The sequence below is a fragment of the Peromyscus californicus genome, unplaced genomic scaffold (genome assembly GCF_007827085.1).
Source record: "Peromyscus californicus insignis strain IS unplaced genomic scaffold, ASM782708v3 Scaffold_4__1_contigs__length_199733344, whole genome shotgun sequence".
Taxonomy (NCBI): Eukaryota; Metazoa; Chordata; class Mammalia; order Rodentia; family Cricetidae; genus Peromyscus; species Peromyscus californicus.
The window spans coordinates 181,029,231-181,044,223 of record NW_026294562.1 but is presented as its reverse complement, the minus strand read 5'-3'; the positions used below and the strand labels follow the sequence as shown (position 1 = coordinate 181,044,223).

The 14,993-nt window shown below is 42.7% G+C and overlaps 2 protein-coding genes across 2 annotated transcripts; one reads left to right on the top strand and one right to left on the bottom strand.

The window, feature by feature from the left end:
• Window positions 1-230: 230 nt before the first annotated feature.
• LOC128124854 (ribonuclease P protein subunit p29-like) lies at window positions 231-13,737 on the bottom strand. The gene is made up of 3 exons (XM_052761598.1): window positions 13,633-13,737; window positions 8,480-8,532; window positions 231-431 (listed from the first exon to the last, which is right to left on the bottom strand). The coding sequence occupies exons 1-3, from the start codon at window positions 13,637-13,639 to the stop codon at window positions 234-236; spliced, it is 258 nt and encodes an 85-aa protein (XP_052617558.1). The 5' UTR covers window positions 13,640-13,737; the 3' UTR covers window positions 231-233.
• LOC128124851 (myb/SANT-like DNA-binding domain-containing protein 4) lies at window positions 9,968-12,612 on the top strand. The gene has a single exon (XM_052761597.1). It carries the CDS (start codon window positions 10,149-10,151, stop codon window positions 11,184-11,186), a length of 1,038 nt encoding a protein of 345 aa, XP_052617557.1. The 5' UTR covers window positions 9,968-10,148; the 3' UTR covers window positions 11,187-12,612.
• Window positions 13,738-14,993: the final 1,256 nt, after the last annotated feature.

Sequence of the window (14,993 nt, the reverse complement as noted above, 5' to 3'; positions counted from 1 at the left end):
TCTCTGGCTCACCAATGCCTGACTTTTAGAAGTCAAGCCAAGACATAAAAAAATTGGTAGGGGGAGGCTGCCTCCTGTGATGAAAGGCAGAGAAGCCCCTGAGACTAAGGAGGCAGGGCTGCCTAGTGAGCCCCTGGAATCACCAGTCTACACCCTGACCAGAAAGACCAGGCAATGATGAGTGGCAAGGCCTTTAGGAAAGATGGGCATACCTCTGTTGCTATGGGTTAATGTCAAAGAGCCTCATGTCTCTCCTCTGTTTGGCAGTGAGGCCTTTGGATTTCTTCTGCTGCTGCTTTGGCTTCTGACAAGTATTCCAAGACCACAGCCTTGCGTTGCAGATGGCTCTCACAGTCTTGCTGGCTCCAGTGAGGTATGCTCTGCTTCAGGAAGGCCCTCACAAAGGCCTCAGCCAGCTGGCTTCCCAGCTCCTGCTCGGAAACATGGTGGTGTGGTTTACTGTTCTGTTCTCAGACTCCAGGGTCCTCATGTCCCGTTCCTGAGAGCCACCATTTTTGCTGATCTAGGTTACAAATCCCTTGTCTTCCAAGTGTTTTCTACACACGACTGCCAAGATGTAAAAGTAACACTCACATGCTAACTGTGACACTGTCCTACACTGTAGCCAGGTCAAACACTGACTTCCTGTCCTGTTTCTCTGAGGTAACTCTATTGAGCATTCAAAATCCTTTGTAACACAAGACTTCTCTAATCCTTGTGGGGAAGGAAGCTTGAGAAATGCATGATGCAGGTTATTTAATAAGTCATGACCACAAGACTAGCTTGAAATAGAAGGGAGCTGGGGTTGTTAGGGAAATGAGCCATTCCAGAACTAGGGGAAATTGCCTGGGGGTTCCAGGCAGGTCAAGGAGGAGGAAATCTGACACTGAGCACCCCAGTCCCCTTTTCTTGCTTTTCAGCCTTGTGGCCTCTAGGTGGCTGCTGTTGGAGAGGTCTGTTCCAGTCCCCCTTGAGGCAGAAAGCGTGAAGTGCATCTCGGGCACTACTCACTCTCATCCATAGGACTGTAATACCCCAGAGAAGAGCTGGTGAAACCACTTCACTGTTGCGCCCAGTCCTGAGACACTCTAGTGTCACCACCTCTCAAGTTAGGGCAGCAACAGTCTATTCTTCACTGGGCAGCAGGCATCTCACTTGGCTTTCATCTGCTGCAACCCGGGCAGTGCTCTTTCCTGAGGACCTACCTCTTGGCTGGACCATTTGCTGGGCTCTTTTTTCACTAACCAGACAGTAAAAACAAGTCTGAGGCTAACTGCCAGCTTTATTTAGGTTAACATATCAACAGTAGCCGATACCCTCTCTCTGCTAAAGCAGGGGGTAAAAAGACAGAACACACAATCTTTGAGGCAGTTCAAAGTCGGGATGGCTAAACAATCTATCATCAATATCAGAACAATTTGGTTCTTTTAAACACATATGTGGTCTCTCTTTCATGAGGAAATAAAATCAAGGCCTTTTAAAATCTTGATTTCAAGGATATTCTCTCTCTTTTGCTTTTTTGAGACAGGGTTTCTCTGTGTATCCCTAGCTGTCTTTAAACTCAGAGATCTGCATGCCTCTGCCTCCCAAGAACTGGGATTAAAGGCATGCGCCACACAGCCTGGTAGGGCATGTGCTCTTTATGAGACACAGGTGACACTTCTTTTTTTTTTGTTTTTTTTTAATTTTTATTTTTATTTTGCAATACAATTCAGTTCTACATATCAGCCACGGATTCCCTTGTTCTCCCCCCTCCACCCCCCCTCACATTCCCCACAGTCCACTAACCATTTCCACCTCCTCCAGGGTGAAGCCTCCCCCATGGACTGAGATCAAGCTGGTAGACTCCCTCCAGGTAGGTCCAGTCCCCTCCTCCCAGGCCGAGGCAAGCGATTCTGCATAGGCCCCAGGTTTCAAACAGCCACCTCATGCAATGAGCACAGGACCTGGTCCCTCTGCCTGGATGCCTCTTAAACAGATCAAGGCAATCAACTGTATCACCCATTCAGAGGTCCTGATCTAGTTGGTGACCCCTCATACATTGGTTCATACTTCATGTGTTTCCATTTGTTTGGCTATTTGTCTGTGCTTTATCCAACCTTGGTCTCAACAATTCTCGCTCATATAAACCCTCCTTATTCTCATTAATTGGACTCCCAGAGATCTACCCAGGGCCTAGCCATGGATCTCAGCATCCAGATCCCTCAGTCGTTGAGTGGGGTTTCTAGCACGACAATTAGGGTGTTTGGTCATCCCATCAGCAGAGTAGGTCCGTTTGGGCTGTCCCTCGACCATCGCCAGCCGTCTGTTGTGGGGGTATCTTTGTGGGTTTCTGTGGAACTCTCTAGCACTTTGCTTCTTCCTATTTTCATGTGGTCTTCATTTACCATGGTATCCTATTCCTTGTTCTCCCTCTCTGTTGTTGATCCAGCTGGGATCTCCCACTCCCCCAAGCTCTCTTTCCCTCGACCCTTGCCCTTCATTAACCCCACTCATGTCCAGGCTGTTCATGTAGATCTCTTCCATTTCTCCGTCAGTGGGTGATCCCCTTGTCTTTCTTGGGGTCCTGTTTTCCAGGTAGCCTCCCTGGTGATGTGAGTAGCAGTCCAGTCATCCTGTTCCACATCTAGTATCCTCCTATGAGTGAGTACATACCATGTTTGTCTTTCTGAGTCTCGGTTACCTCACTCAGGATGATTTTTTCTAGATCCATCCATTTGTCTGTAAACCTCATGATGTCATTGTTTTTCTCTGCTGAGTAGTATTCCATTGTGTATATGTACCACATTTTGTTTATCCATTCTTCAATTGAAGGGCATCTAGGTTGTTTCCATGTTCTGGCTATTACAAACAATGCTGATATGAACATAGCTGAACAAGTGCTCTTGTGGTGTGGTTGAGCATTCCTTGGGTATATGCCCAAGAGTGGTATAGCTGGATCTTGGGGGAGATGGATTCCCAATTTTCTAAGAAAGCGCCATATTGACTTCCAAAGTGGTTGTACAAGCTTGCATCCCCACCAGCAGTGGAGGAGAGTTCCCCTAGCTCCACATCCTCTCCAGCATAAGGTGTCTTCAGTGTCTTTGATCTTAGCCATTCTGACAGGCATAAGGTGGTATCTCAGAGTTGTCTTGATTTGCATTTCCCTGATGATTAGGAATGTTGAATAATTCCTTAAATGTCTTTCAGCCATTTGAGTTTCCTCTGTTGAGAATTCTCTGTTAAGTTCAATAGACCATTTCTTAATTGGACTGTTGGGCATTTTGATGTCTAATTTCTTGAGTTCCTTATATATTCTGTATATCAGTCCTCTGTCAGATGTGGGGTTGGTGAAGATCTTTTCCCATTCTGTAGGCTGTCGCTTTGCCTTGTTGACCATATCCTTTTCTCTACAAAAGCTTCTCAGTTTCAAGAGGTCCCATTGATTGATTGTTTCTCTCAGTGTCTGTGCTACTGGTGTTCTATTTAGAAAGTGGTCTCCTATGCCAATGCGTTCAAGACTACTTCCTACTTTCTCTTCTAGCTGGTTCAGAGTAGCTGGATTTATGTTGAGGTCCTTGATCCACTTGGACTTCAGTTTTGTTGCACGGTGATAGATATGGATCTATTTGCAGCCTTCTACATGTTGATATCCAGTTATGCCAGCACCATTTGTTGAAGATGCTTTCTTTCTTCCATTGTGCACTTTTGGCTTCTTTGTCAAAAATTATATGTTCATAGGTGTGTGGACTAATGTCAGGCTCTTCAATTTGATTCCATTGGTCCACATGTTGGTTTTTATGCCGGTACCAAGCTGTTTTTATTACTGTAGCTCGATAGTAGAGTTTGAAGTCAGGGATCATGATGCTTCCAGAGGCTGTGTTATTATACAGGATTCTTTTGGCTATCCTGGGTTTTTTTTCCATATGAAGTTGATTATTATTCTTTCCAGGTCTGTGAAGAATTGTGTTAGTATTTTGATGGAGATTGAATTGAATCTGTAGATTGCTTTTGGTAAGATTGCCATTTTTACTATGTTAGTCCTGCCTATCCATGAGCATGGGAGATCTTTCCATTTTCTGAGATCTTTTTCAATTTCTTTTTTCAGGGACTTGAAGTTCTTGTCATATAGGTCCTTCACTTGCTTGGTTAGTGTTACCCCAAGGTATTTTATGTCATTTGTGGCTATTGTAAAGGGTGATGTATCACTGATTTCCTTCTCCGCTTCTTTGTCCATTGTATATAGGAGGGCTACTGATTTTTTTGAGTTGATCTTGTATCCTTCTATGTTGCTGAAGTTGTTTATAAGCTGTATCAGTTCCTTGGTGGAATCTTTGGGGTCGCTCAAGTATACTATCATGTCATCTGCAAATAGGGAAACCTTGACTTCTTCCTTTCCAATTTTTATCCCCTTATGTTGTCTTATTGCTCTGGCTAGAACTTCAAGTACTATATTGAATAAGTATGGAGAGAGCGGACAGCCTTGCCTCGTTCCTGATTTTAGTGGAATTGCTTTGAGTTTCTCTCCATTTAATTTGATGTTGGCTGTTGGCTTGCTGTAAATTGCCTTTATTATGTTTAGATATGTTCCCTGTATTCCTGATCGCTCCAAGACCTTTATCATGAAGGGGTGTTGGATTTTGTCAAATGCCTTTTCTGCATCTAGTGAGATGATGATGTGATTTTTTTTTTGAGTTTGTTTATATGGTGTATTACATGGATGGACTTTCGTATGATGAACCACCCTTGCATCCCTGGAATGAAGCCTACTTGATCATGGTGGATAATTGTTTTGATGTGTTCTTGGAGTCTGCCAATATTTTATTGAGTATTTTTGCATCAATGTTCATGAGGGAGATCGGTCTGTAGTTCTCTTTCTTTGTTGTATCCTTGTTTGGTTTAGGAATCAGGGTAATTGTAGCCTCATAGAAGGAGTTTGGTAATGTTCCTTCTGTTTCTATTGTGTGGAACAATTTAGAGAGTATTGGTATTAATTTTTCTTTGAAGATCTGGTAGAATTTTGCGCTGAAACCATCTGGTTCTGGGCTTTTTTTGTTTGGGAGACTTTTCATAACTGTTTCTATTTCGTTAGGGGTTATTGAACTATTTAAATAGTTTATCTGGTCTTGATTTAACTTAGGTATGTGGTACCTATCCAGAAAATTATCCATTTCTTTTAGGTTTTCCAGTTTTGTGGAGTAGAGGTTTTTGAAGTATGACCTGATGATTATCTGGATTTCCTCAATGTCTGTTGTTATGTCCCCCTTTTCATTTCTGATTTTATTGATTTGGATGCTCTCTCTCTGTCTTTTGGTTAGTTTGGATAAGGGCTTGTCTATCTTGTTGATTTTCTCAAAGAACCAACCCTTTTATTTTCATTAATTTTTTGTATTGTTCTCTTTGTTTCTATTTTATTGATTTCAGCTCTCACTTTGATAATTTCCTGGCGTCTATTTTTCCTGGGAGACTTTGTTCCTTCTTGTTCTAGAGCTTTCAGGTATGCTGTTAAGTCACTAGTGTGAGATTTCTCCAACTTCTTTATGTGGGCATTTAGTGCTATGAATTTCCCTCTTAGTACTGTTTTCATAGTGTCCCATAGGTTTGGATATGTGGTGTCTTCATTTTCGTTGATCTCTAGGAAGTCTTTAATTTCTATCTTTATTTCTTCCTTAACCCATTGGTGATTCAGTTGAGTATTATTCAGTTTCCATGAGATTGTAGGATTTCTGTAGATTTTGTTGTTGTTGAAATCCAACTTTAGACCATGGTGGTCTGATAGAACACAGGAGGTTATTCCAATTGTTTTGTATCTGTTGAGATTTGTTTTGTGGCCAAGTATTTGGTCCATTTTAGAGAAGGTTCCATGGGGTGCTGAGAAGATGGTATATTCTTTTTTGTTAGGATGGAATGTTCTGTAGATATTGATTAAGGCCATTTGAGTCATGACATCAGTTAAGTCCTTTATTTCTCTGTTAAGTTTCGATTTGGGAGATCTGTCCAGTAGTGAAAGTGGGGTGTTGAGGTCTCCCACTATTAATGTGTGGGATTTTATATGTGATTTAAGCTTTAGTAATGTTTCTTTTACATATGTGGGTGCCCTTGTGTTTGGGGCATAAATATTCAGAATTGAGACTTCATCCTGGTGGATCTTTCCTGTGATGAGTATGTAATGCCCTTCTTGATCTCTTTTGATTGATTTTAGTTTGAAGTCTTATTTTACTGCATATCAGGATGGCTACACCCGCTTGTTTTTTAAGACCATTTGATTGGAAAGTCTTTTCCCAGCCTTTTATTCTTAGGTAGTGTCTATCTTTGAATTTGAGATATGTTTCTTGTATGCAGCAGAAAGATGGGTCCTGCTTTCGTATCCATTCTGTAAGCCTATGTCTTTTTATAGGTGAATTAAGTCCATTGATATTGAGGGATATTAATGACCAGTGATTGTTCATTCCTGTTATTTTTTGGTGGTGATGTGTGTGTACTTCTCTTCGTTGGGGTTTACTGCTGTGGTGTTATCTATTGCCTGTGTTTTCAAGTGTGTATCTGACTTCCTTAGGTTGGAATTTCCCTTCTAGTGCTTTCTGTAGGGCTGGGTTTGTGGATAAGTATTGTTTAAATCTGGCTTTGTCTTGAAATGTCTTGTTCTCTCCATCTATGATGATTGAAAGTTTTGCTGGGTATATTAATCCAGGCTGGCATCCATGGTCTCTTAGTGTCTGCATTACATCTGTGCAGTTCCTTCTGGCTTTCAAAGTGTCCATTGAGAAATCGGGTGTTATTCTGATGGGTTTGCCTTTATAAGTCACTTGGCCTTTTTCCTTTGCTGCTCTTAATATTCTTTCTTTATTCTGTACGTTTAGTTGTTTAATTATTATGTGGCGAGGGGACTTTTTTGGGGGGTCTAGTCTGTTTGGTGTTCTATAGGCTTCTTGTATCTTCATAGGCATTTCCTTCTTTAAGTTGGGAAAGTTTTCTTCTATGATCTTGTTGAATATATTTTCTGTGCCCTTGAGTTGGTATTCTTCTCCTTCTTCTACCCCTATTATTCGCAGGTTTGGTCTTTTCATGGTGTCCCAAATTTCTTGAACATTTTGGTTCATGACTTTGTTGGCTTTAGTGTTTTCTTTGACTGATGAATCTATTTCTTCTACTGTATCTTCAATGCCAGAGATCCTCTCTTCCATCTCTTGCATTCTGTTGGTTATTCTTGCATCTGAAGTTCCCGATCATTTAGCCAGATCTTCTATTTCCAGCATTCCCTCTGTTTGCGTCTCCTTCATTTTTTCTATTTCCCTTTTCAGATCTTGGACTGCTTCCTTCATTTGTTTCATTGCTTTTTCTTGATTTTCTTTCAGTACGTTATTGTTTTCTTCCAGGACTTTATTGATTTCTTCTAATTTGTTTGCCCTTTCCTCTAGTTGTTTACAGTGTTCTTCCCATTTTTTTGTCATTTCCTCTACACAATCCTCTACCTTCTTCATGATGTCAATCATAAGGCTGTTTTCTTCTGCTTCTTCCAATTTTTGATGTTCAGATCTAGGTGTTGGAGGAGGGCTAGGTTCTGGTGATGCTGTATTGCTATTCATTTTGTTGTATGTATTTCTGCCTTGACCTCTGCCCATCTCCTTGTGGTTCATTCTTGGTCTTATCAGCACACTTGGTTCAGACAGAACTGACAGATTCAGGAAGTCTCTCTCTCTTGTCCAGATGGGAGCTCTCTTGTCCAAATGGGAACTCCGGGGCAGGATGGGAGCTCTTGTCCAGAAGGGAAGTCCAGGGCAGGATGGGAGCTCTACTCTGTCTCCCTCTCTGCCTCTCTCTCTCTCTCTCTCTCTCTCTCTCTCTCTCTCTCTCTCTCGGTTCCAGAAGGGAAGTCCAGGACAGAATGGGAGCTGGGGGATGGCCACTAAGTCTCAGGAAGTGGCTGGGGTCTTGGGCGGATGGGCGTGGGGGCAGGGCATGGAGATTGCAGGGTCTGCCAGGGGTCTTGGAGAGGGGGATTCCTTTCCGGTGGGGCTAGAAGGGAACCTGCCCAGTGGCCAGAACCTGGGGCCAAGTTGGGCAGGTGTTCCCTGAGTGGCTGGTGCCCAGAGATGGGGTCCGGGCAGAGCCAGGACACTCAACAGGTGAAACTTCTACCCAACTGACAAAGCATGCTGAAACATCCAGACAGAATTTATAACATTCACTTATGAAATGGCCTGAACACTGAACACAGAAGCAAGAGCAAGTCAGGGTTCAGGTAGGCACAGGCTGTCATTGCCCATGGAGTGGGAGATGACATGAAATCTAGGAGTCCAAGTCCCCCAGAGCTGACTCTGGTACACTAAAAAAGGAGCCTGGCACAAGAAGACATCACAAAAGACCTCAATGGGGCCTAATATGCTGACTGTACAGGTGAAGAGTAATCCATGGGAAAGGACAGCTACACCAGTCTTAGAAGACATTGAACCATCTTTGCTATCAAGTCTACTCCCAGTCCACCTTTGAAAGACTGTACCTGTACATCGTGCTCCTTGGCTTCTTTATGAGAAAAGGCATGGTAAATCACAGCTGGGGGATGAAAGACAAAAATAGAAGATTACTTCCTATTAGGAATGAGTGTAATATCCAAGGCTCTACTAAGTATGACCAAAACTACACTTATTTAGAGACGGAATACTTGGTTAGCAAGAAAAGGCAAAGCTTTCTTGGATGATACTTCTGTTTCACTCTGCAGTCCTGGGGGATTAAACTCAGTGGGGTTTAATTCATGCCAGGCAAATGCTTCACCATGGATCCATGTCTCTGGTCCTACTGAATGCTGCTTATTTACATATTTATTTAAAGACACAGTCTCACTTTGCATCCTAGGCTGACTTAGAATTTGCTATGTAGCTCACAGTGGCCTTAAACCTCCAATACTTCTGTCTCAGGCTCCTCAGTGCTAGTTCCTGGGATTACAGACATGTACCACCACAAATATCTTAGATACTTCTTAACTCTTCCCTCTGGCCAGATTTGTCCTAGAAATATTTAGGATGAGGTTTAAAAGAGCACCTCTCAAAGCTTAATGTGTTTAAGAACCTCTGGGATCTTATTAAAACATGGGGTTTTAGTTCCTACTCCAGACTCTGCATGTCCAGAAAAACTCCTCATTGGATCACATTTAGAGTAGTTCTGATTTAAAATACAAGTTATAATTATGCTGGGGCAGTTGCTCACTAAGGAATGAAGACACTAAAACTGAGGTGATGTTAACAGTTATGGGGTGGTTGGTTGAAACACTGTATTTTGCTGACTACAAGAAATTTAAAACATATTTTTCGCTGTTTAGAATCTATAAAATTGGAATGTATCCTGACAGACAAAATACAACAGTCTTTCTGCAAATTCTAAATATGACCAGCATGATGCCAAAGTCTCTCTAAACCTCCAATGCTTCTGTTTCTTATGTGTTTGGAGGAAACCATCACGGTGGCATTGGGGAACAGAGTACAGTTGTAAATGTGATAAGAAAGGGCAAATGACCAGAAAATGTAGCTCACACTACACTCTATTTAGTCCCTGAGCTGAGTGTGGTAGCGCACACAGTTGATCCCATCACTTCAGAGGGAGAGGCCAGTCTCGTTTACAGTCTGTTTCCAGCTCAGTCAGAACTATATAGCGGACCTTATCCCAACAGCAACAATAATAACAAACAAAGAAACAAAAACCCACCTCTGTTCTCCTGTGCTTCCCTGAGTACATGTTTGACCAAGCAAACAAACCAAGGTAGTTACCAGTTTTACATACAGAATCTAGTTCTCCGTTGAACTGCAGATTGACACTCCAGTTTGTTTACTGAGATTAATGTGCAGTTCCTGGGACCCTAGGAATAACTCTGTTTTACCTACCCCAGATGCCTAGCAACAGAGTTGGAAATCTTTCTGCAGCAGTACACATGTAATAGCTCTGGTACACTCACTGCTTGTCAAGTAGTTGATTTAAAACAACACATATGGATTCTGTGATGGTGCCGCCGGGGTCGCAGGTATCTAGACCACCTCCATGACTGGATGAATGGAAACTCAGTGATTTGAATTAAGAACCAACAAGGGATTGTCCTTGGACTTTGTTCTTTATAACACACTCTTCACATACTTTGCACAGCTCTTCTTGCCATTAAAACCTGCACTGAAGTTTTAAAAATGAAGCAATTGAAAAGGAAAAGGAAAAGCAATTTTAGTGTTCAGGAGACTCAGACCCTTTTGAAAGAAATTACCAAAAGGAAAGAAGTCATTTTTTCTAAGCAGCTCAACACAACGATAAATGTGATGAAGCGAATGGCCTGGGAGGAGATTGCACAGTGTGTAAACGCTGTAGGAGAAGGAGAACAGAGGACGGGGACTGAGGTGAAGAGACGGTACCTCGACTGGCGTGCACTCATGAAAAGGAAGAGAATGAAGGCCAACATGAAGCTGGTTGGTTCTGGGTTTCCTCTGCCCACATCTGATTTAGATGACTCTCTCACTGAAGAGATAGATGAAAAAATTGCATTCCGAAATGATGCAAATTTTGACTGGCAGAATGTGGCAGATTTCCGGGATGCAGGTGGATCCCTAACAGAGGTCAAAGTAGAAGAAGAAGAAAGGGACCCACAAAGCCCAGAATTTGAGATAGAGGAGGAAGAAGAAATGTTGTCGTCTGTCATACCAGATTCCAGGAGGGAAAGTGAGCTCCCTGACTTCCCTCATATAGATGAGTTTTTCACCCTCAATTCCACACCGTCCAGACCCACATATGATGAGTCCCATCTGCTCATGAACATAGAAAAACAGAAACTGGAGCTGGAAAAGCGCCGACTGGATATCGAAGCAGAAAGGCTGCAGGTGGAAAAGGAGCGGCTGCAGATAGAGAAAGAACGGCTGCGCCACCTGGACCTGGAGCATGAGCGCCTGCAGCTGGAGAAGGAGAGGCTGCAGATCGAGAGGGAGAAGTGGAGGCTGCAGCTGGTCAGCACCGAGAAACCCGCCCTAGAGAATGAACTTGGCCAGGGGGATAAGTCCACGCTGCAGCCACAGGACATAGAAGCAGAGAAGTTGAAACTTGAGCGAGAGCGCCTGCAGTTGGAGAAAGATCGGCTGCAGTTTTTGAAGTTCGAATCTGAGAAGCTGCAGATCGAAAAGGAGCGCTTGCAGGTAGAGAAGGAGAGACTGCGGATTCAGAAAGAAGGGCATTTGCCTTGACTGTTCTCCATCCTCTTCTTAGCAAAGATTTATGAACTGTAGCTTTTCCCCATCAGTTGATGTAAAAGTGGTTGGTGGATTAGCTACCCCATCACCACCCCTGTCTAATGTCAGTGTTTTGGGTAGGAGAAAAGATAGTAACACATAGGTAGCCACATGGTTCAGTAGTATATTCTATAAACGCTCTGCCTACCATAAACAGATAGCAGAGGATCTGCTAGACTTTCACATTAGTGATACTGCATAGAGTCCTGTCTTATTTGTGCACCCCAAATTATTTAATACAATAATGTCTACAATAAAGTTCCCATCCAGTGATTCTCAAGTGGAGTTTGGGCACCCAGAAGACATTTTGGATTGTGTGGAGATGGTTTTTGGTGGTCAAAAAAGATATAGGTGTGAGCGGCTACTGCCCTCTTATCAGTAGAGGCTATAGGCTCTGCTAAACACCATGTAATGCCTGACTCTCCTCTTCACAGGAAAGAATTACCCAGCCCAAAATATCACTAGTGCCAAGTTTGAGATACCTAACCCTGGCCTAACTGTACACCTCTATAGCTATCTTTTACAGTTCTAGAATATTAAAACTTCAGATATTTATGTGGGCAGATATTTAAATGGCCAAAAGCATTTTAGCTGTGAGACATTACTGTGTAGTATATTGAAAATAGGGAATGGTGGAGATTGTAGGTACTTTATTCCCATGGTGTTGTTTATCAGTAGACTGAGACTTAGAAGCAATCCTGGAACTATCGGAGCTTGTATAAAATGAATCACTTTTAAAGGCAGTCGCCTTCAAGAATGGGAAGCTTTAGTTCCCCCTTCTTTAAATCTGTTGTCTTAGTTTGAATACAGAACTTACCATTTCAATCATGTACTAAAATGTTATGTAAGAAAATGTCAGAAGATAGTAAAAATGGTACCAGTGCCAAAATGGTGACAGTAGTCGATGATGTTGAACCCAATGAATTGTTGATTGATTTCTAAAGTGAAGAATAGTCATTTGAGACTGAGAGATTGAGGAAATGTCCTCTGCATCAGTAAAGAGGTGGTGAAATGATAGAAGTAGCTTTGTGTTATGGTTAGGGAAAGCACTTGCTTAACTTAATCTCTACAAGAGTCTATGAAAGGGTAACTTCTTGCTTCAGAATCTGAAATTCAGAGAAATCCTGCAGTAAGTAAGTGGCTGTTCTTTATACAGCGGTGTATTTTTGTCTTTTCCCCTTCAGGATGACTAAACTTTAGAATTCTGAAAGCAAAGGGCTAGCTTTGTCTGATGATTTGCCTACGGTGTCCTAATGGTCGTTTATCACAGTAAAGTGCTTTCTGATGCACAATGAAGTTGGAAATGGCTGCACGAGTTCACTTTGTGTTTTCTGTTTTCTAGGGATGATAGCTTTAATACAGTACTTCTGTTGACACACTACCTTGATTCTGTATTTGTTCCTTGTTAATTTAAGAATGGCTAGAAATCATGTTTGAATATGGGTATGCAGAGGGAAAATATACCCATGGTTACTTATCCTGATTTTGAAATAGTGTTATTTTTTTATAATTCTATTAAAAGCTTCTACCTTAAAAGTAAAAAAAAAAAAAACAACACATATATACACTGGTAGGTGCGTGTATACATTTACTTTAATCTCATTAATCTTTTTTTTTTTTTTTTTGGTTTTTCGAGACAGGGTTTCTCTGTGTAGCTTTGCGCCTTTCCTGGAACTCGCTTTGGAGACCAGGCTGGCCTCGAACTCACAGAGATCCGCCTGGCTCTGCCTCCCGAGTGCTGGGATTAAAGGCGTGCGCCACCACCGCCCGGCTTCATTAATCTTTCTAAGCAATTTTAAACATAGTTATTCTTAGTTATGTACAAAATAATATTGAAGTAGAGATATGCCAAGGCACTTGATCTCTGATAAAAGGACATGGCAGGAGTGTAAATCAACAGATCAGAGGCTTAATCTTTACAGTATCCTCTCTCCCCTCTTATACTGCTCCAGTGCTTGCTTCCTTTCCTGGAACATCTCTTTTCTGCTCAAATACCAATGCCTTAGGTTTGTGATACTGCGCCTAAAAAGGATTTTACATGACAAAGGGTGAAAAGCCAGGTGGTAGAGGGGAGCAGGTCCTGTCAGCAGTTATCTGGGCAGGTAGTGGCTAAGTCCCGCCAAGGTCTTGGATCCACCTCTTCTAGTTCCCCTGAGCAGCCCTAGCTCCCCTGGGGAGAACACACACTGGATCTGGACATCTATTCCTAGCTTAGAGACTGTGTCCAGCCAGTTCACACTCTGAGCCTGGATTTCTTTTGTGTACGATGAGTCAATAGTACACAGTTTCCCTGGAAACTGTCTTGGGACTCTGTTGCGACAGGTATCCCTGATTCAACTTCCTGTTCCAGACCCTCTATACTGTCATCCTGGCCCAATTTCGTGTCTCTCATCCCGCTTACCCTTCATTGTCGGATGCTTCCGGAGCGTTTTGATGACGTTTCCTTCAGGTCTCACTCACTCTTTCCCTTTCTTCACTTTGTTCAGCAGCTTTCAGCCACCAGGACTATTTCTTGTTTACCTTTCCGCTGGAAATATCTCTTGTGCCCAAGAAACAAGGTGCACACAGCACACAAACAGACTTGCTCCAGGAGGCATCAATGGATGCGACCAGATCTCGGACATGGCGCTTTGTGTGACGCCATCGAAGCGCGACAGGCTTTGGCGGTGCATGTGCCTTGGGTTTAGCTCTGCTGCCGAGGGAGGGCCTAGCTAAGCGCCGGTTCTGTGGCGGGTGGAGTCTGTTATTTGTGGCCTCTTCAGTTTATGGCTGTCCTGGCCGAACAGTCCGGTTGCAGGTCAGAATTAATGAAGTATAGCTTGGCAAGCTGTCATGGAGAGGATGCAAGGGAAATTGGGACTAAGGAGGGCAGAAATGGGCCCGAAGTAGTGGACGTAATGGCTGTATTGAGGTCTTAGGATTTTTCTTTTCCTTTTTCTTTTTAGTTTTTCGAGACAAGGTTTCTCTTTGTAAGAGCCCTGGCTATCCTGGAACTCACTCTTGTAGACCAGGTGGCCTCAAACTCAGACACTTGCCTGCCTCTGCCCCCTATGTGCTGGGATTAAAGGCATGAGCCACAATCATCTGGATTTTCTTTTCGCCCCCCAGGTGACTCATGTGTCCCTGGCTGCCCTAGAATTCACTCACAGGATTACTAGTTATCTTTTGTAATGGTGGCCGGGGATTTTCTTCTATTTAAGCTACTATGTAAATTTATGACCTCGTTTAAGGGTCTCTTTCCTATCAGTAAAATAGAGTAGCTTTAGCTGGCTTTAGTCTCAGAATGCTTGCTTTTTAAAATTTATTTTTTTTCCTTCTGAAGACAAAGTCTCCCTGTGTAGCCCAGACACTTTCTATGTAGCCGAGGCTGAGCTCCTAATTATAATCAATATTCCTGCCTTAGCCTCTGGAGCATTGGAATTTACAGGCTTCTCTTACTGCATACAACCCAGAAAGCATTCTTGAGACTTGGCGCATTAGTTTCTGTCAATATGATAAAAGACAAAAAGTGATTCTTGTGGCTGCAGATGTGGGACACAAAGGCCCAGCCCAGCCTTCTCAGCCTGGCTGGGTTCTTTCCAGACACCACCCTTAATTTCTGATGAGTGCTGGATCTAACTTGGATGGTGGGTGAGAGAAATAGTCCCTGTGGTCTCTTCAGTCGGTGATTTTTAATATTGAGTACTATGCGACCTCCTTTTAAAGAGGAAAAAGAATTCTTAGAGAAACTTGGGCAAAGAGCACCACATTCTTGTTTAAGAA